Here is a 27,117-nt window from a genome sequence, read left to right as displayed (position 1 = left end):
TCATGATATCAACATGTGGACATTTAGGAGAGGACATTTGGCACTATATCATGATATCTACATGTGGACATTTAGGAGAGGACATTAGGCACTATATCATGATATCAACATGTGGACATTTAGGAGAGGAGATTCGGCACTATATCATGATATCTACATGTGGACATTTAGGAGAGGACATTCGGCACTATATCATGATATCTACATGTAGACATTTAGGAGAGGACATTAGGCACTATATCATGATATCTACATGTGGACATTTAGGAGAGGACATTAGGCACCAATCATGATACCTGCATGTGGACATTTAAAGGAGAACACTCCAAGCATAGTGACTCCTTCAGCTGGAACCTGATTCACAAGTTAAGCCTCATGAAAGGAAATACTTTTTCCACTTTTCTTCAGTAGGTGATTTGCACTATTGTGAAACTGATCTCACCAACATGTATGATTTCATTTACTTTTAAAAGTGAGATCTGACTTATTTTTCTATCGTTATTGTCTGTGTGGAGGAAATATGATGCTTGTTTTCTTAGAGAAAATGGGCCATCTGCTGTGTCAGTAAAATTAGTATAATGATAAATTAAATGGCATCTTAAGTAAGGTGGAGAGGAGCTTTCATTTGTAAAAAGATTAGCAAGTGGGTGAGAGTTTTTAAATAACGTAGTGACATCAGCAGTGTAGTCTAATAAAAGGAACATAAAGAAACCTTATTAGACAGTATGGGGGGAAGAGTAGATTCTTGAAAGAAGCTACCAGTAGGCACAGCAAAGAATTAAATATTGAGCGGTTTGAAGCACTTTACACATAGGAGAACATGTGGAAATAAGTGAGATGAGTAGCATCTTTACCATAAATGCAGGAATATGTGTAAATATGCGGTCTGAATAGAACAGATTAATGTTATGCCTTGTGGAGGGAGTTAAATATTGAATTCTGGCTATACATTGTAGACCAGTTACTATTTTAATGCCTGCATCAATATGTATACTGGCTAGTTGTATTTGTGTTTTGGCCAAGCAATACCTGTCGACTAAAAAAACAAAGCAACCTAATCTAAAAATAATAGTGCTTTCAAGATGAAAAATATATCAGGTTGCTTAGACCTCTAGCCTTGCTCACTAAATACAGAATACGGACAAACACATTTCCCTTTCAACCTAACTACAGTCAGAGGATGCTAATTAAAAACCTCTTCTATTTCTCCAGGAGTTGATCAGCTGGCTGCAATGAAACCTCCCAGAGTTATAAAAACACATCTGCCGTTTCATCTGGTTCCCAAGTCCTTTTGGGAGAAAAACTGCAAGGTATGGCTTTATTCTTTATTTGCATATTGTACACATTACTTCTTCTGAAATTGTGGCACAGCTAGCCGCCCAGCAGAGTGACCATTGGCTATAGATGATGGTCACTACTGATGTGAAACTCCAACCCATGTGGAAAATGGGAAAAACTATGTTGTGGATGGACAGATGGATGTTGTACCTGCATACATATGGAATGACTGCTCCTACTCTGACTGTAGCTCAGAAACCTTTACAAAGAAACATAAAAATTAGTGTCAGGAAAGGACTGCTTAGGAGCTTCCAGTCTCCTGCCAATGACCCAATGCCCACGTTTATGTAGTTAATCTAACCTGTAGTTAATGACTTCCTGCACTTCAAGGAAACATATGCCTGTCCAGTGCATCTTCAGTTCACCAGTGTAATGGGAAAACAAGAGACTCATTCTAGGCTTTTTAAGAGAAATTTCAGGGAAACCTTTCATAGATATACAAAATGTCAACATTTCCTTTCCTAGGGTGGTGTGCACAGAGTTTTTCTGAATCTGACAGAAAATTTCAAAGTGGTAAGAGGCAAAGCATTAACAACCTTCAAAACTTGAGTCATTTTATCAGAAATTTTGAAGGGTAACATTCATGAGTGCATCACATTTGATCCAATCACAATTCATAAAATATATTTTCAGAATTTTATTTGCACAAATATAGCATTTTTTTTAATTATAGAATGGTATAGCAGACCTTTCTTATACTGTATAAACAAAATAAATTCTGACTAGAAGTTACGGGACATTTTATCATGCATCAAAGTTACGCATAGACAAATTACTTGACAACTTGAATAAAAATAATAACTTTATAAAACTAGACTTTTAGTGCTTTTGTCTATAAATGATGTTAGACTTCCACAGAAAGTAATTAATACAGCAAAATTCATATTTTTAAAGCATCTACAATCATAATATAAAAAACTGAGACAATACACTAAATGTTCTCATTTAAAGCGATCTCCTCCTTAATACTGTATGGAGTATAAAACTGATAAATTCGCAAAATATATAATAAATACTAATAATGATAAAATACAAAACTATATAAAATAGGTACAAAGTACCCGGGACAAAACATTTTCAATAGTGTGCCTATTGTTTATAATTTCAAAGATCTTAGATATAAAACATTATCTATCACCAGCTTGACATCCAAGCCAAACTGCCATTCTAATTCTTTCTGTTCCAATAATATACTCCATGTTCCCCATCCCATTCCTCCCCCTTTATCCCTGGGAATCTTTTCAACCACAAAAAATATTTCTACATTTTTTTAATTTGGTGCATTGTCTATAAAGTGCATTTCTCCTGTCCTTTCTTTTTATATCCTAAATATGACCTGGTATTCTTTTCGTAACTTTCTTTCATTTTTCCCAACTTAGAGTCTCCCCATGATTACCAGGCAGCCCTGACTATTATAATCACATCTACCCCGACTTGGAATGGACTTAAGACAGCCAGAAACTACTACCGATGGACTATCACACTCAGCCCATGTTTGCAATACCCCATGCCACATTACAAACAAAAAATGAATTACCTTAATAATTGACATAGTTTCTGGTGTCATTCTAAGGGTGCAGTATTTGAGAGCATGGCAGGAGATGGTGAACAGACTATGCTTTGCCTGGGTTGGTCTGCACCTCTCCCCTCTAGACTTTCGAATATTACCTAAAACATTGTTCTCCCCCATAGGGACTTTTTAGGCAATGCCAAACTGAAAGAACATCTGACATGGCAAATCAAAACCAAGAAAACCTAAATATGTTACTGCTCAATGCTAGGAGAATAAACAAAAACTCCACTGCTTAAAAGCTCTCTTCGCCCTAGAGAATGCTAATGTTTGTGCAGTCACTGAGACATGGTTTAAAGCTGAAAAAATGAACTGCAGACCTGCTGGCAAAAAAACAAGTAAACCAGAAGCCAAAAATTTAGCGCTTTCATCCATTGTTTAATACGTGAACTTCCTCAGAAACATTTTCAAATGATTTCCAGTTCCTTAAATAACTTACTAAACAGGAAATTACATCATGATCATCAAACTGAAAAAATAACAAATGTGATTTTCTACAAAAATGAAGTATTGTCATAATAACAAATAAAAAAATATATATATATATATATATATATATATATATATATATATATATATATATATATACAAATGAATGTATATACACATATATACACATACATATATATAAATGCAAAAATACAGTCATAAAAATGCAGTGTAAATTCATGCTGTGTGAATAGCATAATAATCAACTTGAGCATATGAAATGCGTATCCAAAGACCTCTCCCACGTAAACACAACAATCACATGCATACACACACCCGCATACACACACACACACACACACACACACACACACACACACACACACACACACGCGCGCACACACGCACACACGCACACATCACACACACAGACACACAAATGCGCACACACACACACACACACACACACACACACACACACACACACACACCACACACACACAGACACACAAACATAGAACCAAACGGTCACTATGAAAATATAAAATACACATGTGAAAAAATATATATAAATATCGTAAAAAATATATGACAATATAAAAATAATGGAGATATATACACACAAGTACACACACACCAAAATGTGTATAATATGATATATATAAAATGTAATATATGTATAAAACAAAAAAAAATGTGTATATATATATATATATGAATAATGTAAATCATATCATGTCTCTGAAGGGAATCAGAGTGATATGAACATGTATGTGTACACACATGTACACCTCACACAAAACACACATGGATCACATGCATATGGTCTTAAACACCTATCTATATTTCAAAAAACATTTTAAATGAATGTAATCATTGAGGCCAGGCAACCTATCAGCCCCCAACAAAAGTTGCCACAATGTCTCCTTGCATTCTAAGACATTGTTTAAATCTCCAAATTCACTAGTGTTGATTTTTTACCTATCAGCCCCCAACACAAGTTGCCACAATGTCTCCTTGCATTCTAAGACATTGTTTAAATCTCCTCCAAATTCACTAGTGTTGATTTTTTCCAAAACTGAAAATTGAAATTTCTTGAAATCTCTACATGTTAAAGAATGTTTGGCCAAAGAATTAAACTGATCTTTGTTTTTTATAGCCAAATTGTGCTCATAGATTCTTCTTTTTAGAAGCCTTTTAGTTTTTCCTATGTAATAATGTTCACATGAAACACAATTGGCGATGTAAACAACATAATCGGAATTACAATTGTAATAACTCTTAGACCAAATGGTGTAATTAAGAGATTTTGTGAATACACTGGTACTGTTACTAATAAATCTACACTGCCTGCAGTTATTGCATGCATAAGTACCCCTCTTAATACTGGCTGCTCTTGTCATGTCCTGATACTTATAATGATCTGTCTCCAGCATAGATTTTAAGTTTTTAACTCTTTTGTAAGTGAAAGTGGGTTTCATCCCTAAAGTACCAACCAAATCTTTGTTTCCTAATATCATTTTCCAATTGTTAACGATGATGTCCCTGATGAACCACATTTCATCAACAACTTGACTGTGTATCCAGTTCCTGCCAGTGGCTCTAGTCCTGCCAGTGGCTCTAGTCCTGCCAAGGTTGTGGGAGAGAAAACCCAAGAAGAACTTATCACTTTTATTGTTCAAATAGTCAAAGACACTTTTGTTTCCACCATGTTCAAGGAACATTCTAAGTCGGACATCGCTAGTGATTCTGCAAGCAGTGTGGCTGGTTCAGTCAAAGGCACTAATGAGAAGTCTTCAACAGCTACAGTTTTAGATTTACTGCCAGACGACACAGGAAGTGACATCACAGCTAGTACTAGCTGTTTAGCTAAAGCATCGACGACGGTGTTAAACACCACAAACAAGGGAATAGACGAAAGCAATGTGTGGGATTACATTTGCAAATCTTTCAATAATCCTTTTGCTGATGTTCAAGTTCAAGCATCTGATTCAGCAGCAAGTAAGTCGACAAATGATAGTCCTTATACTGACACTATTAACTGTAAAAAGAGCATATATGACCTAGAAAAAATGGTTTTCAGGTTTGTCACATTAGAGCTAGAGGTATCCTATTTGAGTGAATGTATAAATAGGAAAATTGTGCCTCAGGGTTTAAGGACAGCCAGGTTCCCTAATCGTGTAACTTTTGGTGATGACCTAAGTACCAACCTTATTGAGCTTTATAACAACACTGGCATCACCATGATGGGTGTTTTGGTTGAACACTACTTGAAAGAACTTGAGACTATTAGGGAAAATATTAAATCACTAGATGAGAAAATCAAATACTTTGGATGTTTTGAAGATTATATTCTTTTATACAACGGTGTAGAAGCGAAGGCTGACAGGCACCGGGCTTCCATTGTGACTAGGAAACAACATAAACTAAAAATAGACGTTTTGGCTTATCAGGCCAAACATGCAGATTTATTACAAGATAGGGTAGAAGACCCTTCTGTTAAGATCTACAACAGCAGTGACAGTGGAAGTCCTGCTTTAAACAGCGGGGCTAAGGAAGCCACAAATACTATAGCATTTTCAACAACAAATGATGTTGGTTCTAGAGGTTCTGACAGGAATATTGGACACAACAGTGTATCTAATGGAGAAGTCGGCGCCATTTCTGACTTCAACAACCAACATTCTAGCAATTCTTCTCATGGAAATTATGCTGAAATACTTGTTAATGAAAGGCAGGGACCTAACCAAGGACCTTTTCCGCTGGCAGTGCCAGTCAACAAACAGACTCAGAAGTGGAACAATACGTCCCACAACAAATGGAAGGGGAAAGGGAGAGGGAGATACCCCAACCAGAGGAAATACAAGTGAATACCACAAGACAAGCTGAAGATTTTAGCATCAATGTTATTAATTTTTCTGGAGTTGCTTTATCCACTGAAACTGTTAATGTTTTGAAAAAAGGTTTTTCATTTATACCTAATAATAGAGTGAATATTGGTAGATTGTTAATAGATTTTAGATTATATTTAAGAAATTTGAACCTACAGTATATAATGCATGATGTGTTGGTCACTGTTCAAACTCCTTCCATGACTGGGCTGAAAAAAGCTAGTACTTTTAACCCCATACTGTATACTACTTTGCAAATGTTTCAAAATCAATGTGAAAATGAGTTTCGCAGGATGACAGGTTATGTAAGTGATGACAATCTAAGTTCCTCTGAAAAGGGAGCTTTGCAAGATTTATGCAAAAAATCTGATATTAGAACAATGAAGGCCGACAAAGGGGGTAAAATTGTGGTCATGGATACCATTCAATGTAATGAATCTATGATAGACATGTTAAGTGACAGTGAGACATACAAAGTGACTAGTATCAATGTTGTTAAAAAAAGTTTTCAACGAGTTGATACACTGTTGTTTGACATGTTTAGCCAAGGAGAATTAGATCATCAGAGTTATGAATATTTGTTGGTCGAACACCCAAAATTGGCTACATTATTTGGCTTCCAAAATTACATGTTGACCAGCATAACCCACCTTTTAGACCTATTATTTCCACAAAGCATTCCAAAACTGAGAATATATCTATTTGGCTTGACTATATTCTGAATCCTATTGTACAGAGAACTAGATTTTACATCAGAGATTCCTGGCATTTATTGGAAGAACTAAGGAATATAGATGTTTCATCTAGTTCTGTCAGTTTTGCTACTTTTGATGTCAAGTCCTTATATACTGCTATCAAGCAAACAGAAGGATTAGAATATTTGAGGGAATACCTGACTTTATATTCTGATATTGAGAAACACAAGGTTAGCACCATTTGTGATCTAATGGAGTTAGTCCTAGAGAATAATTTCTTCAGATTTGGTAAACATATTTATCAACAGATTTCAGGAGTAGCAATGGGAGCGAGGGTGGCACCAGCTTTTGCCAATTTGGCTATGGCAAATTGGGAGCTAAAATTTTTGGTTAAACATCATCTTTTTAATAGGGCACTTGCATATTTTAGATTTATAGATGATTTACTTTTTTTGTGGAATGGCACTTTTGAAGAATTTTCTGACTTGGTGACAGATTTGAATCACAGTACTGACTTCTTGGTCTTCAAATTGAGTGGTTTTGGGGATAACATTCCCTTTCTTGATGTCCTCCTTCGTATAGATACAGTTAATAACACATTGAAAAGTCAAATATACAGGAAAGAGGTTTTTGTGAACCAGTATTTACACAAGGACAGTTTACATCCTACACATATGAAAAAAGGAGTAGTGAAGGGCCAAATAATTTGTTTGAGTAGGCTCACCACTGATGATGATGTATTTCAAAGTGAAGTAGGATTTTTAAGGTCACTATTCTTGTATAGAGGTTACGCATTAGACTGGATTCAAAAAATAGAGAAATAGGTCATTTCTTTAAGGAAGGGGGTTGCTAAACCGATTCTTCTTTCTAGTCAGATAGGTTTAAGTTCTGGTTCCAAAGTTTTAGAGAATACCAGTAGTTACCACCTAGCGTTCCCTTTACAGATTGTTGACGAAATGTGGTTCATCAGTGACATCATCGTTAACAATTGGAAAATGATATTAGGAAACAAAGATTTGGTTGGTACTTTAGGGATGAAACCCACTTTCACTTATAAAAGAGTTAAAAACTTAAAATCTATGCTGGAGACAGATCATTATAAGTATCAGGACATGACAAGAGCAGCCAGTATTAAGAGGGGTACTTATGCATGCAATAACTGCAGGCAGTGTAGATTTATTAGTAACAGTACCAGTGTATTCACAAAATCTCTTAATTACACCATTTGGTCTAAGAGTTATTACAATTGTAATTCCTATTATGTTGTTTACATCGCCAATTGTGTTTCATGTGAACATTATTACATAGGAAAAACTAAAAGGCTTCTAAAAAGAAGAATCTACGAGCACAATTTGGCTATAAAAAACAAAGATCAGTTTAATTCTTTGGCCAAACATTCTTTAACATGTAGAGATTTCAAGAAATTTCAATTTTCAGTTTTGGAAAAAATCAACACTAGTGAATTTGGAGGAGATTTAAACAACGTCTTAGAATGCAAGGAGACACTGTGGCAACTTTTGTTGGGGGCTGATAGGTTGCCTGGCCTCAATGATTATATTAATTTAAAATGTTTTTTGAAATATAGATAGGTGTTTGAGACCATATGCATGTGATCCATGTGTGTTTTGTGTGAGGTGTACATGTGTGCACACACACATGTTCATATCACTCTGATTCCCTTCAGAGACATGATATGATTTACATTATTCATATATATATATATATATATATATATATATATATATATATATATATATATATATATATATATATACACATTTTTTTTGTTTTATACATATATTACATTTTATATATATCATATTATACACATTTTGGTGTGTGTACTTGTGTGTATATATCTCCATTATTTTTATATTGTCATATATTTTTTACGATATTTATATATATTTTTTCACATGTGTATTTTATATTTTCATAGTGACCGTTTGGTTCTATGTTTGTGTGTCTGTGTGTGTGTGTGTGTGTGTGTGTATTTGTGTGTCTGTGTGTGTGATCTATGCGTGTGTGTGCGTGTGTGTGTGTGTGTGTGTGTGTGTGGGGTACATGTCTATATTTGCATGTGTGTGTGTGTGTGTGTGTGGGGGGGGTACATGTCTATATTTGCATATGTATGTGTGTGTGTGTGTGTGTGTGTGTGTGTGTGTGTGTGTGTGTGTGTGTATGCGGGTGTGTGTATGCATGTGATTGTTGTGTTTACGTGGGAGAGGTCTTTGGATACGCATTTCATATGCTCAAGTTGATTATTATGCTATTCACACAGCATGAATTTACACTGCATTTTTATGACTGTATTTTTGCATTTATATATATGTATGTGTATATATGTGTATATACATTCATTTGTATATATATATATATATATATATATATATATATATATATTTTTTTATTTGTTATTATGACAATACTTCATTTTTGTAGAAAATCACATTTGTTATTTTTTCAGTTTGATGATCATGATGTCATTTCCTGTTTAGTAAGTTATTTAAGGAACTGGAAATCATTTGGAAATGTTTCTGAGGAAGTTCACGTATTAAACAGTGGATGAAAGTGCTAAATTTTTGGCTTCTGGTTTACTTGTTTTTTTTGCCAGCAGGTCTGCAGTTCATTTTTTCGTTTTGTTTGGTTGTCAGCATTTTTATGGTTTAAAGCTGCAGACAGCACACCGACAGTGCAAGGTTATAATGCCTTCCACACATTTAGGCCAGCTACTACACAGACAGGGAATAAAGGTGGATGTGTCTCAATTTACATCAAAATTAAATATACCTCAAGGCTGGTCAAACAGGAGGGTGCACCTGTGCTACTCCATGTTCAAATCCTCATAGGCAAAATCTAGGACCACTTCCTTGCAAGCTATAGGTCCCCCTCTATGACCCAGGAAATCCATACCATGTATTTAACCTCATTGGAAACATTTACCATACAACCCAATACCATATTCATGAGTGACTTTAATTACCCCACTATTAACTGGGAATCCTATATGACACTAAATTCACAGGCACAGAGATTCCTGAATTTTGTAAACACAAACTCCCTGGACCAGATTGTCAGTACACCAACCAGAGGTACAACCATACTGGATCTGGTCCTCACAAATATGGGAGAGTGCTACACACTCCCTAGTCTAATGTCTTCCTTAGTAAGGTCAGACCACAAAATGGTCTCCTTTGAAGTAAAAATAAAACCTGTACCCCACATCTAACCCTGGAATATCCAGGAACAACTCCAAGGCTAAGTTCCTACTATTAAGTGACAACCTGGCACAATTTCAAGTCCCCATAAACCCTGAGAACACTGCTGCCTACGCAGAACTGTTCACAGAAATCATACACAAGCATGTTAATAGCTGCATAGAGACAGCTGTACCCACCAGGAATAAGCACAGAACTAACTCGAAAAACAAGCCACCCTGGTGGGATCACATCATTCAGCTGTATAACAGAAGGAAGAAAATCATGGCAAAAATTAGGAGGTGCAGCCCCCAGCAGGATAAAAGTACTCTCATCGAATGAAACAAACAACTCAAAGGAATAATAAAGTCTACCAAAGCCAAATTTGAAGTAAATTTGGCCTCCCAGGCCAAGGACAACCACAAGGCATTCTTTAGCTATGTCTGCAACTTCCAAGGCAATGCACAATTGTGTGCAAGGCTTTTTGTAAATGGAGCCACCTATACTAAGCCAGAAGATATAACAAACCTACTGGCTGAAAAATACAAATCCAATGTCATCCCTCTTTCTCTCAACCTTCCCTAAGGAAATAACATCAAATATAACTCCTCCTGCTGTCACTAGGGAGCAGGTCCTTAATGTTCTCTCTACAGCCAAGAACACTGCATCAATGGACCCTGACAATATCCCAGGATGCCTTCTAAATAGCGTGAAACATGACCTATCAGGCCCTCTGGAATTGCTATTTAACTGTAGCCTCCAAAATCATTTTGTGCCTCATGAATGGAGAAAAGCAACAGTCATCCCTCTGAACAAAGGTGGGCCATCTACAGACCCTGGAAACTACAAACCCATAAGTCTCACTAGTCTTATATGTTTAGTTTCATCAAGGGTGGGTCATGCCTACTCAACCTGGTGGACTTCTTTGAGAAGGTTACCAAAGCAATGGATGAGGGCAAAATGGTTCATACTGCGTATCTTGACCTTGCCAAGGCATTTGACACAATGCCCCACTTGGGTATTGTTGACAAACTCAAGAGGTTAGGTAAAAACCTGTATGTCACCCAGTTTCTCACAGACAGGACCCAAGAAGTTAGAACTGGGGAGTCCACCTCTAAAAAGAGGCCATTCACAAGTAGAGTCCCTCAGGGATTCGTCCTTGGATCACTCCTTTTTGGCATTTACTTCTCTGAAGTCAACACCAATGTCAATGGCCTCTGGCTGAATTAATTCACAGATGATTGCAAATTAGGAGATGTCATAGAATCCCACACTGATACAAATGTTCTCTAGGAAGGGCTGACACAGACAAACAACTGGTGTCAGAGCCATGGACTAAAACTAAATGCCAAGAAATGCATAATAGTGTCCTTCAGGAAGTCATCCACCCCTGGTAACTATCATATTGATAACACACCCCTTAGAGTTGACCCAGTAGTCAGGTACTTAGGGACACACATAGACAGTAATCTATCCTTTGATCATCATGTGTCTACAGTAGTGAGGAAATCATTCTGTGCTGTGTAACTTATAAACAAAGGTATGGCATCTATGTCCAAGGAAGTCATTGTTCCACTGTATTCGGCATTTATCAGACCTGTCACTGAGTACAATGACCCCACTGGTATGTACCTAACCAGGCATATCTAACAAATGGAATGTCCACAGAGGTTCCTCACTAAAAGAATACAGGGCATAAGTAACATGTCCTATGCAGACCGGCTCAAGGCCCTATCCCTGTATTCTGTCTCCTACAGGTATTGCTGGGAGATCTATGCCTGGTGTACAGGGCATTGTCAGACCCTACTCTGATTGACCTCCTACAGATCTGCAAAACAAACAACACCAGAATTACTCATTTTAAAGAGCTAAACCTTCCCTGTGATACACATAGGACCTGCTGGAGACACAGGTATGTATCCCAGAGACTGCCCTATCTCTGGAATGGGCTGTCCATCCATGTGAAGCAGAGTACTTCTCTAACTCAATTCAAATGTAGCTTGGGCAGTTGGATGGGGAACAGGAAATTCATTGCTGGCTTGGCAACTATATCTCTACTGGACATTGGCAACCTGTAAATGGTTCATCTCCCAGGGCCTTGCTTGTAAACGTTTCATCTCACAAGCCTCTGCTTAGACTTATCAAGGGTACCAGAACTTGTCAGAGATTTGAGATGCATGGCTAGGCTTAAAAAGGCCCTTGTGGGCATTAGTCTAGTAAACACCTATGAACCTATGAACTATAGCTTGTTTACCCACCAAATCTTCCCTCAATGAAATACATAAGCCATGACTTGTCATGTATTGCTAGTATAAATTGTGATAAATGTATTTGCAGCTTTAGGGCTTTAGGATAGCTGTTGACATTTAATATCATTAGTTTTAGTTTTTCTGTGTCTTATTTATCTCTTATAATTGCCCCACTCCTACACCACCCCCTCCCTTTATCCCCAAGAACAGCACCTATGCCACAGACCACCTTCTGCTATATCATCCTAACCCTTACACTATTCTCACCACACTCTAACTACATCTACTCATCATGGAAATCATCCATCTACTCTATCTCCCAATTTTAATAATTATTACCTAACGTCCTATCGCCACCCTCTGCAGCAACAATTGCCAACCTCCCCTCTTCTCACACTAACAACTTAATTAACAATAATACTAGCAACCACTTTCCCATCAGTTCCTCCCTAATTCACACTACTCCATAGGAGCAAAATGTTCCCTCACCTTCCCACATTAAACAAAACATACTCCAAATACATAAGGAAATCATGGTACTTTTTTAACAATCACATTACACCAAAAAATATACAATTAAGTGGTGATGTGCACCCAAACCCAGGCCCAACAAACTCTTCAGCTCTAGCCTACTCACTCAGTTCAACAGGTCTGCTTATCTTAAATGCTAACCTGAGAAGCATCTGCAATAACACTTCTGGGGTACATGCCTGGCTAGTTCACCTATTGCCTGACATTATGATAGTCAGAATAACATGGCTAAAAGCGGTAACTCATAATAACGTTATAATATACGAAGATAAGACAGCAGGAAAAGGAAAGCGGGTTGTGTAGCCAAAATATATAATATGTATTTATTTATTTTTTGACATCTAAACAAAATCTTAATCTGACTAGTCATCTACTCACCCCTCCTACAATTGGCAATGCAGAAATTCTCATGAAACCCTCAAAATCAACAGAGAGAAAAATATAACCACCATAGGAGTTATATGTCCTGCCCAGCAACACCGATGATACCTTTGAAAAAATACCATCTTGGGTGGCCACCAATATCAGCCATGAAACACTAATACTAGATAAGTTCAGTAGTGACTAGTCATCACTCCACCAGAATGCTCCCACAAATAACATTAACCCCTGTGGTTTCTCCCAAACTTATACATAAAATCCAACAAGTCTCAACAAAAATAGTGATGAACAAAGTACCTTTGATTGGATTCTTACTAATAACTCTACCAACAATGCCTCTGCAGGTGTCCTGCCTGACAATTTCAGTGACCACCTTCCCACGTATGCAGTCAGGAAACAAATAGACAGCCCTGAAACCCACCACAACAACCTGTCATGCAACAGATTTAACTTTGACAAAACCTCTTCCAAAGCTGAACTACACAGCTGATAAACCGGACTCAACTAAAAGCACTTCAGCTTGACAAAGCTGCCTCTCTATTTAAGAACATATTTCTCAATATACTCAACAAACATGCCCCTGTTAGAAATAAAAGGATCAAATTCAACCATGCTCCCTGGCTTACTAGAGAAACAAAAATGTTAATGAAAGAATAATATTTGGCACTTCTGGAAAAACAAACAAAACATAACAAAAAAACCCAATACTGAAACTAGCCTCCAGAAATACAGACAATTAAGAAATCAAGCCAAAAAATGAATTAAATCTGACAAAACACTTCAAGAGTAACCTGCAACACTCCAGACTAACAAACCCAAAACTGTTCTGGTCATCAAAAAATAAATTGATTCACATTGGCAATAGTACCCAACAAAAAATAACTTCTCTGATACCATAGCTAGCCATTTCAACACATACTTAATCCAGTCAGTAGCATCTATCTTAAAAGAAAAACTCCAAACCCACTACTTGAAGAAGAAACTAAAATTTATCTCCAACACATTCCAGCCTCCTCAATCAAAAAACTTTCCCTGCAACTAAAACCAACAACATTGTCCCCTGACAATATCCCAGCCAAATGCATCAAAACTGCAGCTGACATCCTAGCCTACCCTATACTAATCTTAATCAACCACTCCATTGCCGAAAGCTATGTTCCCATACTCCAGAAGGCATCAGTGGGACATCTACCGACTTCAGTAACTATTGTCCTATTGTAATCCTATCCACTCCATCCAAGATCCCTGAAAAATACATTCAACATCACCTCCTTAACTCCATTCTTAAGAATAAAGTTCTCTCTCGAGCCCAGTATGACTTTCACCCACACCACAACATTATCCTTCATACTCTCAACTCTACAGATTTTTGCAGAAGGTCCATATTTTTGCCTCATATTTTTGGCCTGTTCCTCATAAAAGTTGTGTTTTTCTGGCAAATCACTGAGGATTGAAGTCACTAAATAATGACATACATTTGAATTTAAAACTTCATATCCTTCAGAAATGCATGCTAATACAAAACCTGTAACTATAGATACTAAGTTTACAAGAACAATATTTAAACCTCTGTCCCTATTTCTGGGCCTTTCCCCTCCCCCATTATTTTAGGCTTTTCCAGATTCCTTGTAATAAGAGGTTGAAAGGTTATACTGTCTCTGCACTCTTCAACTTCTCCACATCCATTAACACAAACAGAAAGTCTGGTATCCTGGTATCTACTCTACTTCTTGATCTCACCGAGACATTTGATACAGTATCTCACCCGATAATTCAGACTAACAATCACCGAGACATTTGATACAGTATCTCACCCGATAATTCAGACTAACAATCACCGAGACATTTGATACAGTATCTCACCCGATAATTCAGACTAACAATCACCAAGATATTTGATACAGTATCTCACCCGATAATTCAGACTAACAATCACCGAGACATTTGATACAGTATCTCACCCGATAATTCAGACTAACAATCACCGACATTTGATACAGTATCTCACCCGATAATTCAGACTAACAATCACCGACATTTGATACAGTATCTCACCCGATAATTCAGACTAACAATCACCGACATTTGATACAGTATCTCACCCGATGATTCAAAGACTAACAATCACCGAGACATTTGATACAGTATCTCACCCGATAATTCAGACTAACAATCACCGAGACATTTGATACAGTATCTCACCCGATGATTCAAAGACTAACAATCACCGAGACATTTGATACAGTATCTCACCCGATAATTCAGACTAACAATCACCGAGACATTTGACACAGTATCTCACCCGATAATTCAGACTAACAATCACCAAGATATTTGATACAGTATCTCACCCGATAATTCAGACTAACAATCACCGAGACATTTGATACAGTATCTCACCCGATGATTCAAAGACTAACAATCACCGAGACATTTGATACAGTATCTCACCCGATAATTCAGACTAACAATCACCGAGACATTTGATACAGTATCTCACCCGATAATTCAAAGACTAACAATCACCGAGACATTTGATACAGTATCTCACCCGATAATTCAGACTAACAATCACCGAGACATTTGATACAGTATCTCACCCGATAATTCAGACTAACAATCACCGAGACATTTGATACAGTATCTCACCCGATAATTCAGACTAACAATCACTGAGACATTTGATACAGTATCTCACCCGATAATTCAGACTAACAATCACTGAGACATTTGATGCAGTATCTCACCCGATAATTCAGACTAACAATCACCGACATTTGATACAGTATCTCACCCGATGATTCAAAGACTAACAATCACCGAGACATTTGATACAGTATCTCACCCGATAATTCAGACTAACAATCACCGAGACATTTGATACAGTATCTCACCCGATAATTCAAAGACTAACAATCACCGAGACATTTGATACAGTATCTCACCCGATAATTCAGACTAACAATCACCGAGACATTTGATACAGTATCTCACCCGATGATTCAAAGACTAACAATCACCGAGACATTTGATACAGTATCTCACCCGATAATTCAGACTAACAATCACCGAGACATTTGATACAGTATCTCACCCGATAATTCAGACTAACAATCACCGACATTTGATACAGTATCTCACCCGATAATTCAGACTAACAATCACCGAGACATTTGATACAGTATCTCACCCGATAATTCAGACTAACAATCACTGAGACATTTGATACAGTATCTCACCCGATAATTCAGTCTAACAATCACCGAGACATTTGATACAGTATCTCACCCGATAATTCAGACTAACAATCACCGAGACATTTGATACAGTATCTCACCCGATAATTCAGACTAACAATCACTGAGACATTTGATACAGTATCTCACCCGATAATTCAAAGACTAACAATCACCGAGACATTTGATACAGTATCTCACCCGATAATTCAGACTAACAATCACCGAGACATTTGATACAGTATCTCACCCGATAATTCAAAGACTAACAAGTCTTGGCCTAGACATTTCTTGCCTTATATGGTTCAACAGTTATCTCTCAAATAGGCAACGGGCCATCAAATGGTAAAATTAAATGTCATCATTTCTTCCTGTAACTGTTGGCATTCCCCAAATATCTATTCTAGACCCCTCTTATTTACAATTTTTATCAGTGATCTATATAAAGTCGCCAACAATGTTCTCATCATACGGTAAGCAGATGACGTCACACTAATCTGCTCTGTAAAATCCCCTGAAAAACTGCAACAAATAATCCCTATAGCCTTACACATGATTTTGAAATGGCTCTCCAAATCTCAAGTCTTATTAACCCCTGCAAAATAAAACTAATCCAGTTTACAGCTAAATCCTAGAGTGTCAATAAAGCCCAGTCCACCATAATTTCTCTTAATAATGCTAAACTAGAAATAATCCCACATGCCAAACTTACAGGAGTAAGTATTGATGAAAATATGATATCTGATGTTCAGCAAAATTAAGTAGTCTAGAAAAAAAAAACATCAAAAAACTTGGTGCACTCTGAAGAATTAAGCCCTACCTAACTGATGATGTAAGAAAACATATTGCTCCTGACTACTTACCACCACCCCTTCTCTGCAATCCTCCGAATCTCACTTACTTGAGCAGTTTATCACAAAGTAACAAAATTAGCTGATAACCTGCCCCACAGGTCTCATCACTACTCAGCCCTAAAACTACTCCACTGGACAGAGCTCTAACACCATCTCACAGTCTCTCAAATTGTCATCATTCATACCCTTATTTATTCCCCAGAAAAATGTCCAAGTCTAGCCCATCTTATCCAGCAACATACACCTCTGCTCAGAGAACAAGCACCTGCTCCAGGTAAACAGATCCAGCAACTTAGCAGGGGATTCTCTACTCTCCTGAAGTATCTCAAAACTCAGGAACTCTGTTCTGCGCTCCGTAAGACATAAGCAAAATTAAACCTTTTAAAAATCAGCTCAAACAAGACATGATGGACAACTGGACCTGTTCTTGCTCCTAACCCTGGTTAATATCTCCAACTTCTATCCTGCCCCTATCTAACCTTCCCTTCATCTCCTCTATGTCTTGTCTGCCCTTTCTTCTTATATTCTCTCCCGTATGTTTACCACCCTCTCACCTCCTGTTTTACTTTGCTGTTCCCTCCCCATCTCCTCACCTTTATCATCTCCACTATTGCTACCTAAATTAAACCAAATCATATTTAAAGACTACCATTCTAATTATTTTTACTGGCTCTGTTAACATATCTACTTAAGTTCAATGTAGGTATAATTTCTTTCAGGAATGTGTCTTATTATTTGTACTGTTTTCTTTGGAGTTTTTCTCCCTGGCCTTCCTCTGAAAAGGTGCTTTTGCCCAGGCATACCACTCTGGTAAACAAATGTGAATCAATGTGAATAAATAATAAAATAAAATGATACAAATTTTAATAACAGTTTTGGAATCCTGCATGACTTTTCAACACATCTCATCGGAAGGTTCTCTCCAGACATTTATGCATAAGTCTGTGACTTGTGCAGTATTCAATACACTACAATGCAAAAACTGTTTAACTTGACCCAGCTATAGAAGTCACATTTTAATTTTATACCACTTATCTGAAAAGCCTGTGGATCCAAGTATCTACTTTATAATCTGAATTCAGTTGCCTCATCCTGACAAGTTAAAATTCAGCATCTTTACCAGCTCACCCTGTTATGGATTTAGTACAGGATTCGTAGATATTTAGTGCAAATAACGTCTCTAAGTCGTTAATATCAGGCAACTAATATTGCTCATGAGTAGAGTATCCTGATGAGACTGAAAAAGGTTGGTTAAAGCACTTTGTTATTATTACATCACATGTACAATTCTGACTACAGTGTGTCATCACAATGAATCAAGGTAAGAAACAAAATATGGTGTTTTGATACCTTTTATTTCAAAATAAGAATCAGTTGTCAGGTTATGTTAACAAGCATTGCTCTTATCCAGCATACAGTTTGGGTATTCAGTATCTACATTCAGTAAGCAAACATAAATTAAGCCAAACGAAAGAGGAAAGAAGTATTCCATTCCTGTATGTTTAGACTATTGGTGATTATTTTTGCTGCATTTATAAAATACATTCCTCCTTAGATTTCCCACGTATGACTTGTATTAGATATTCACAGTATTGTGTTTTAACCATAAATTATGCATGGTACAATTTCTTGAAATCAAATAATGCTGAAATTTCAGGGTAATGTTCAGTACCAAACAAATGACTGTAGAAATAATTTTTAGTGTGCCTCTTCTCACCATAAGCCCTTCCTATTAATCTTAAATTGCTTAAAGTACTAACACAGTTATGTGTCCACAAGAAAATATGTTAGTCAGTCAGCCTAAGTCAGTTCGCTTCATCCTCTGCATCCAAATGTAGTATCTTAGCAGGCTATGTTTTTGTCCTCTAGTTAATTATGCTTGTGAGTTAATCACTTACAAATGCCTTCTACCAGCACCTACAGGACTGCATGGATCAGGCAATCCCAAACAAAACTAAGACTCTCTGTACCAAAGGCAAGCGTCCAGTCTGGTGGACCCCAGCCATAAACAAGCTCTACAACAAAAGGAGGAAGCTACTACAAGATAGAGCAATATCCTTGAAAGGTAAGACACCTTTGATCATTATAAGTAAAAAACTAAGAGCTCTCATAAAATCATCCAAGGCAAATTTTGAGAGAAAAATCGCCAAGGACTCTAAAGACAATCATAAGGCCTTCTTTAGCTATGTTAGAAACCTAGGAGGAAACTCCTAGATATGCTCAGAATTAGTTCAAAATGATGTGAAAATTACTGAACCTACACACATTGCCAACATACTGGCTGACAGGTTCAGTGCAAACTTCTCCCCCCCCTCCCCCCCAAAAGGAAAGATATCTATTCCAGAGGATTGTAGCCCCCCAAACATCTCCAACGCCCAGGTGAGAACTGCCCTCACTAAGGCAAAATACACAGCATCCATGGGACCGGATGGTGTCCCCGGCTGTGTGCTTCACGAACTCAATGAGGAATTAAACCCACAGTTAGGACAGCTGTTTAATCTTAGCCTCACCTCAGGATACGTACCCAAGGAGTGGCGCACGGCGACTGTGGTCCCACTTCATAAGGGCGGTGCCTCCACAGACCCTTGAAATTACCGCCCCATTAGCTTGACAAGCCTTATCTGCAAAGCCATGGAGAGGATCATAATGGAACTCATAAATAAAGACATAGGGAACTTGCAGACTTTGGATCCAACCCAGTTTGGCTTTGTCAAAGGCAGATCCTGCCTCTTAAACTTGGTTGACTTTTTCGAGACAGTCACCAAGGCCATTGATGAGGGAAAGGCAGTCCATACAGCCTACCTCGACCTGGCAAAGGCCTTCGACACAATACCCCACTCAGGTATCATCGAAAAACTCATCAGCTTGAATGTTAAGCCATACATCACAAGATGGGTTGCAAACTGGCTAAGTGACAGAACCCACAGGGTCAGAGTTGCTGGAGCCATGTCAGACTCAAAGCCTGTCACAAGTGGTGTCCCACAGGGCTCAGTCCTAGGTCCACTCTTGTTCAGCATCTACTTTTCTGAAGTACAAGCAAACACAGGAGGGTTATGGCTGACAAAGTTTGCAGATGACTGCAAACTGGGCGCCATAGTCGAAAACACATCTGACACAGATATCCTCCAGAAGGGCCTCACATAAATGGATAACTGGTGCCAGAGCCATGGCCTGAAGTTAAACGCCAAAAAATGCATAGTCATACCCTTCGGGAAAAACAAGGTTACCCCTAGCTACCATATAGGTGGCAATCCACTGAGCACAGAAAAAGTCATCAGGGATCTGGGGAGCCAGGTTGACAGTAGCCTTTTGTTTGACACTCATGTTGCTAAAGTAGTTAGGAAAACCTTCTATATCACCCACCTGATCATGAAGGGATTCACATCTAGATCAAGGGAGGTCATCGTCCCCCTGTACTCATCACTCATTAGACCTATGATTGAGTACAATGCCCCGTTCGGAATGTATCTGACCAGAATCCTGCTGCAGCTTGAAAGGCCCCAAAAGTTCCTCACCAAAAGGATAAAGGGTCTCAAAAATATGTCTTATGCTGCCCGACTGAAAGAACTCCAGCTCTATTCAGTCTCATACCGCTTGCTCAGAGGTGACCTGTGCCTGACATATAAGGCCATGTCAAACCCAGATTTGATGAATATGCTTCACCTCAAAAAATCTAGATCCCTCAGAACCACAAGGGCGGGAGACTTAAACCTTGACACGGTTATAAATAGAACGTGCTGGAGGGACAGATTCATCACCCAGAGACTCCCTATGCTGTGGAACAAAATCCCGGTACATGTGAGGCAGAGCACCTCGCTGGCCTTGTTCAAGAGGAATCTTGACCAATGGATGGGAGATCGCAGATATACCCCAGGGATTACTTCAGTGTCACTGCTTGACAGAGGCACAACAAAATGATAGGCATAGTTTTTATTCAAACTAAAGGGGTGGCGAAAGCCACATAACTATGGGCTAGGCTTATAAATGCCCTTGGGCAGATAGCCTAGTATGAACCTATGAACCTATAAGTGTCTGTGTATGTGTGTGTGCGTGTGTGTGTGTCTGCGTATGTGCGTGTGTGCATGCGTGAGTGTGTGCGTGCGTGTGTGTCTGTGCCAGAATATCTGTGCATATGTGAATGTATATGTGTGTGTGTGCACGTGTGCGTGTGTGTGTGTGTGTGTGTGTGTGTGTGTGTGTGTGTGTGTGTGTGTGTGTGTGTGTGTGTGTACGTGCATGCTTGTGTGTGTGTGTGTGTATGTGTGTGTGTGTATATTTCTAAGAGCCTATATCTGGTTAATTAAATCAGTGCTATGATGTTGTCTGCCTCATTATATCGACACTTAAAAAACAGACCCTATTATGATATACTGTGGTTGAGGAAGAAAAGACCATTATCATTTGGTTTTCTATTAGTATTTATTACTCCTTACTTGAAATATTGCTGAAACTAAGCAGATACACAGGATATATACAACAGTAACCGGGAAACTACAAACATAGCAGCAGTACACATCTCCCTTTATGCTGTCCTCCTGTAAAAAGTCTAACATCAAACTAGGATGTTCTGCCTGGAACAGCCTGCCTTCAGATATAGCAGCCTTAGATGGGGTCGATGTCAAAAAATCGAATGGTCAAATTGTTGAAATCCATATCAACCATACGATCGACAGTGCAGTCCATTGAACCATTCTGACTGACGCTGCATTCCAGTAGTAATCAGGGAATTTGCCCTTTTTTCCCACCGTAGTGTGATCTCAGAGTTGGTATCTATATATATATATATATATATATATATATATATATATATATATATATATATATATATATATATAATTAGCAGGGAGTGAGGGGGGTGCAGGGAGATTGTCCATCCTACATAGAATTAGACTGTAGGAATCTCTGCGTTAGTATGTATAATTAGCAACGGATATAGAGGGTGCCGGGGGCTTGCCTCCCTGTGAAGGCATTGTTTTTGTTGTATGTGGGTGTTGTTTGGGTTTGAATTTTTTTTGACAGACTGAATTGTCAGTCATATAGTCTCAACCATATGGGTTTCAACAATTCATCCATTAAATCTTTTGACATACACCAGCCTTAGTTGACCCTTTCATATTTCAGAGAAAAGTGAAGGAGAATTTATTATAAAATAAATTAATACATTTTAGAGTTTTAGGTTATCATATATTTTTGTGCTTGTTTATTACTTGCGCATTCAACCTAAGTTCAGTACTAATTAAACTTTGGCTTTTGCACATTTTATTTGTACAGACTGCGGATATTTAACATTGCTGTGAGCTCTATAGAGCATGGGACTGCAGCTATACGTAGATCTATATTGTACTTGGATATAAAACCACAAGCAATAGCAGCATGTTAGTTTGTGTATCAGGAAAAGCTTAAGCTGTGGGGGTGGGGGGGGGGACAATGAGAAGATCTGATAAAGGAGGTCTGTCTTCAAGAGACATCAGGACTTGGGCCTCAGGTGTTAGGCCCACTCCGCTAATAAACTTATCCCAGTCTGTCAGCTCCCCATCCATAATCCACTCTGATAATAACTGTCCCCCCCCAAAAAAAAAAATCTCGGGATTGAAGACTTCAGCACAAATCTTGTCTTCATCAAATTTTGCTTTATCACAAGATTTGTTCTCCAGAAATGTAACAGTTACTTTTCTGACTATTTATATCACTGCCTATCTTAGGAGTTGTTTCTGCTTCTAGTGCACATAAGGATAGGAGCTTTGTCAGTAAACTCAGATTTGGTTTGAAGTACACAAATGATGCAGGCTCTGCATGTAATATTATATGAAAAAACTGGGGAATACTTATAAGTGACAACAACACAGCTAAAATAGTTGGGAACAATCCCTCTTTTATGTATGAAAATTCTTTAAACTTGAAAAGACCACAGTGACAGGGAACTGTAATACCAGGCCAAGTAACTTACCATCTGCCAGACTTAGTACATACAGCTGCATGCATTGCAGAGCCTGTACATCTATTTCACATGAACAAGTGTTTAAACATCCACGGATGAAATATATTTGTAGTCCCAGATTCTATGCAGATTGTAGTACAACAACTGTGATTTATTTAGCTACATACAGGTTCTGCACAGGATTCTATGTTGGTAAATGTGATTTATTTAGCTACATACAGGTTCTGCACAGGATTCTGTGTTGGTAAATGTGATTTATTTAGCTACATACAGGTTCTGCACAGGATTCTATGTTGGTAAATGTGATTTATTTAGCTACATACAGGTTCTGCACAGGATTCTATGTTGGTAAATGTGATTTATTTAGCTACATACAGGTTCTGCACAGGATTATATGTTGGTAAATGTGATTTATTTAGCTACATACAGGTTCTGCACAGGATTCTATGTTGGTAAATGTGATTTATTTAGCTACATACAGGTTCTGCACAGGATTCTATGTTGGTAAATGTGATTTATTTAGCTACATACAGGTTCTGCACAGGATTCTATGTTGGTAAATGTGATTTATGTAGCTACATACAGGTTCTGCACAGGATTCTATGTTGGTAAATGTGATTTATTTAGCTACATACAGGTTCTGCACAGGATTCTATGTTGGTAAATGTGATTTATTTAGCTACATACAGGTTCTGCACAGGATTCTATGTTGGTAAATGTGATTTATTTAGCTACATACAGGTTCTGCTCAGGATTCTATGTTGGTAAATGTGATTTATTTAGCTACATACAGGTTCTGCACAGGATTCTATGTTGGTAAATGTGATTTATTTAGCTACATACAGGTTCTGCACAGGATTCTATGTTGGTAAATGTGATTTATTTAGCTACATACAGGTTCTGCACAGGATTCTATGTTGGTAAATGTGATTTATTTAGCTACATACAGGTTCTGCACAGGATTCTATGTTGGTAAATGTGATTTATTTAGCTACATACAGGTTCTGCACAGGATTCTATGTTGGTAAATGTGATTTATTTAGCTACATACAGGTTCTGCACAGGATTCTATGTTGGTAAATGTGATTTATTTAGCTACATACAGGTTCTGCACAGGATTCTATGTTGGTAAATGTGATTTATTTAGCTACATACAGGTTCTGCACAGGATTCTATGTTGGTAAATGTGATTTATTTAGCTACATACAGGTTCTGCACAGGATTCTATGTTGGTAAATGTGATTTATTTAGCTACATACAGGTTCTGCACAGGATTCTATGTTGGTAAATGTGATTTATTTAGCTACATACAGGTTCTGCACAGGATTCTATGTTGGTAAATGTGATTTATTTAGCTACATACAGGTTCTGCACAGGATTCTATGTTGGTAAATGTGATTTATTTAGCTACATACAGGTTCTGCACAGGATTCTATGTTGGTAAATGTGATTTATTTAGCTACATACAGGTTCTGCACAGGATTCTATGTTGGTAAATGTGATTTATTTAGCTACATACAGGTTCTGCACAGGATTCTATGTTGGTAAATGTGATTTATTTAGCTACATACAGGTTCTGCACAGGATTCTATGTTGGTAAATGTGATTTATTTAGCTACATACAGGTTCTGCACAGGATTCTATGTTGGTAAATGTGATTTATTTAGCTACATACAGGTTCTGCACAGGATTCTATGTTGGTAAATGTGATTTATTTAGCTACATACAGGTTCTGCACAGGATTCTATGTTGGTAAATGTGATTTATTTAGCTACATACAGGTTCTGCACAGGATTCTATGTTGGTAAATGTGATTTATTTAGCTACATACAGGTTCTGCACAGGATTCTATGTTGGTAAATGTGATTTATTTAGCTACATACAGGTTCTGCACAGGATTCTATGTTGGTAAATGTGATTTATTTAGCTACATACAGGTTCTGCACAGGATTCTATGTTGGTAAATGTGATTTATTTAGCTACATACAGGTTCTGCACAGGATTCTATGTTGGTAAATGTGATTTATTTAGCTACATACAGGTTCTGCACAGGATTCTATGTTGGTAAATGTGATTTATTTAGCTACATACAGGTTCTGCACAGGATTCTATGTTGGTAAATGTGATTTATTTAGCTACATACAGGTTCTGCACAGGATTCTATGTTGGTAAATGTGATTTATTTAGCTACATACAGGTTCTGCACAGGATTCTATGTTGGTAAATGTGATTTATTTAGCTACATACAGGTTCTGCACAGGATTCTATGTTGGTAAATGTGATTTATTTAGCTACATACAGGTTCTGCACAGGATTCTATGTTGGTAAATGTGATTTATTTAGCTACATACAGGTTCTGCACAGGATTCTATGTTGGTAAATGTGATTTATTTAGCTACATACAGGTTCTGCACAGGATTCTATGTTGGTAAATGTGATTTATTTAGCTACATACAGGTTCTGCACAGGATTCTATGTTGGTAAATGTGATTTATTTAGCTACATACAGGTTCTGCACAGGATTCTATGTTGGTAAATGTGATTTATTTAGCTACATACAGGTTCTGCACAGGATTCTATGTTGGTAAATGTGATTTATTTAGCTACATACAGGTTCTGCACAGGATTCTATGTTGGTAAATGTGATTTATTTAGCTACATACAGGTTCTGCACAGGATTCTATGTTGGTAAATGTGATTTATTTAGCTACATACAGGTTCTGCACAGGATTCTATGTTGGTAAATGTGATTTATTTAGCTACATACAGGTTCTGCACAGGATTCTATGTTGGTAAATGTGATTTATTTAGCTACATACAGGTTCTGCACAGGATTCTATGTTGGTAAATGTGATTTATTTAGCTACATACAGGTTCTGCACAGGATTCTATGTTGGTAAATGTGATTTATTTAGCTACATACAGGTTCTGCACAGGATTCTATGTTGGTAAATGTGATTTATTTAGCTACATACAGGTTCTGCACAGGATTCTATGTTGGTAAATGTGATTTATTTAGCTACATACAGGTTCTGCACAGGATTCTATGTTGGTAAATGTGATTTATTTAGCTACATACAGGTTCTGCACAGGATTCTATGTTGGTAAATGTGATTTATTTAGCTACATACAGGTTCTGCACAGGATTCTATGTTGGTAAATGTGATTTATTTAGCTACATACAGGTTCTGCACAGGATTCTATGTTGGTAAATGTGATTTATTTAGCTACATACAGGTTCTGCACAGGATTCTATGTTGGTAAATGTGATTTATTTAGCTACATACAGGTTCTGCACAGGATTCTATGTTGGTAAATGTGATTTATTTAGCTACATACAGGTTCTGCACAGGATTCTATGTTGGTAAATGTGATTTATTTAGCTACATACAGGTTCTGCACAGGATTCTATGTTGGTAAATGTGATTTATTTAGCTACATACAGGTTCTGCACAGGATTCTATGTTGGTAAATGTGATTTATTTAGCTACATACAGGTTCTGCACAGGATTCTATGTTGGTAAATGTGATTTATTTAGCTACATACAGGTTCTGCACAGGATTCTATGTTGGTAAATGTGATTTATTTAGCTACATACAGGTTCTGCACAGGATTCTATGTTGGTAAATGTGATTTATTTAGCTACATACAGGTTCTGCACAGGATTCTATGTTGGTAAATGTGATTTATTTAGCTACATACAGGTTCTGCACAGGATTCTATGTTGGTAAATGTGATTTATTTAGCTACATACAGGTTCTGCACAGGATTCTATGTTGGTAAATGTGATTTATTTAGCTACATACA

The 27,117-nt window shown here is 37.5% G+C and overlaps 1 protein-coding gene across 1 annotated transcript in view; it reads left to right on the top strand.

Annotated features, from left to right (window-relative positions):
• LOC122814088 (sulfotransferase 1C4-like) overlaps window positions 1-27,117 on the top strand; it is a 345,308-nt gene that overhangs the window by 49,830 nt on the left and 268,361 nt on the right. Inside the window, exon 3 of the mRNA XM_044086697.1 lies at window positions 1,213-1,310. Coding sequence (XP_043942632.1) covers window positions 1,213-1,310 — 98 coding nt within the window. The remainder of the gene's footprint in view (window positions 1-1,212; window positions 1,311-27,117) is intronic.

This window comes from Protopterus annectens, chromosome 10.part0 (assembly GCF_019279795.1).
Source record: "Protopterus annectens isolate FY-2018-M chromosome 10.part0, PAN1.0, whole genome shotgun sequence".
Classification (NCBI taxonomy): Eukaryota; Metazoa; Chordata; order Ceratodontiformes; family Protopteridae; genus Protopterus; species Protopterus annectens.
The sequence above is the reverse complement of the archived record's forward strand: the minus strand, read 5'-3'. Positions and strand labels throughout refer to the sequence as shown.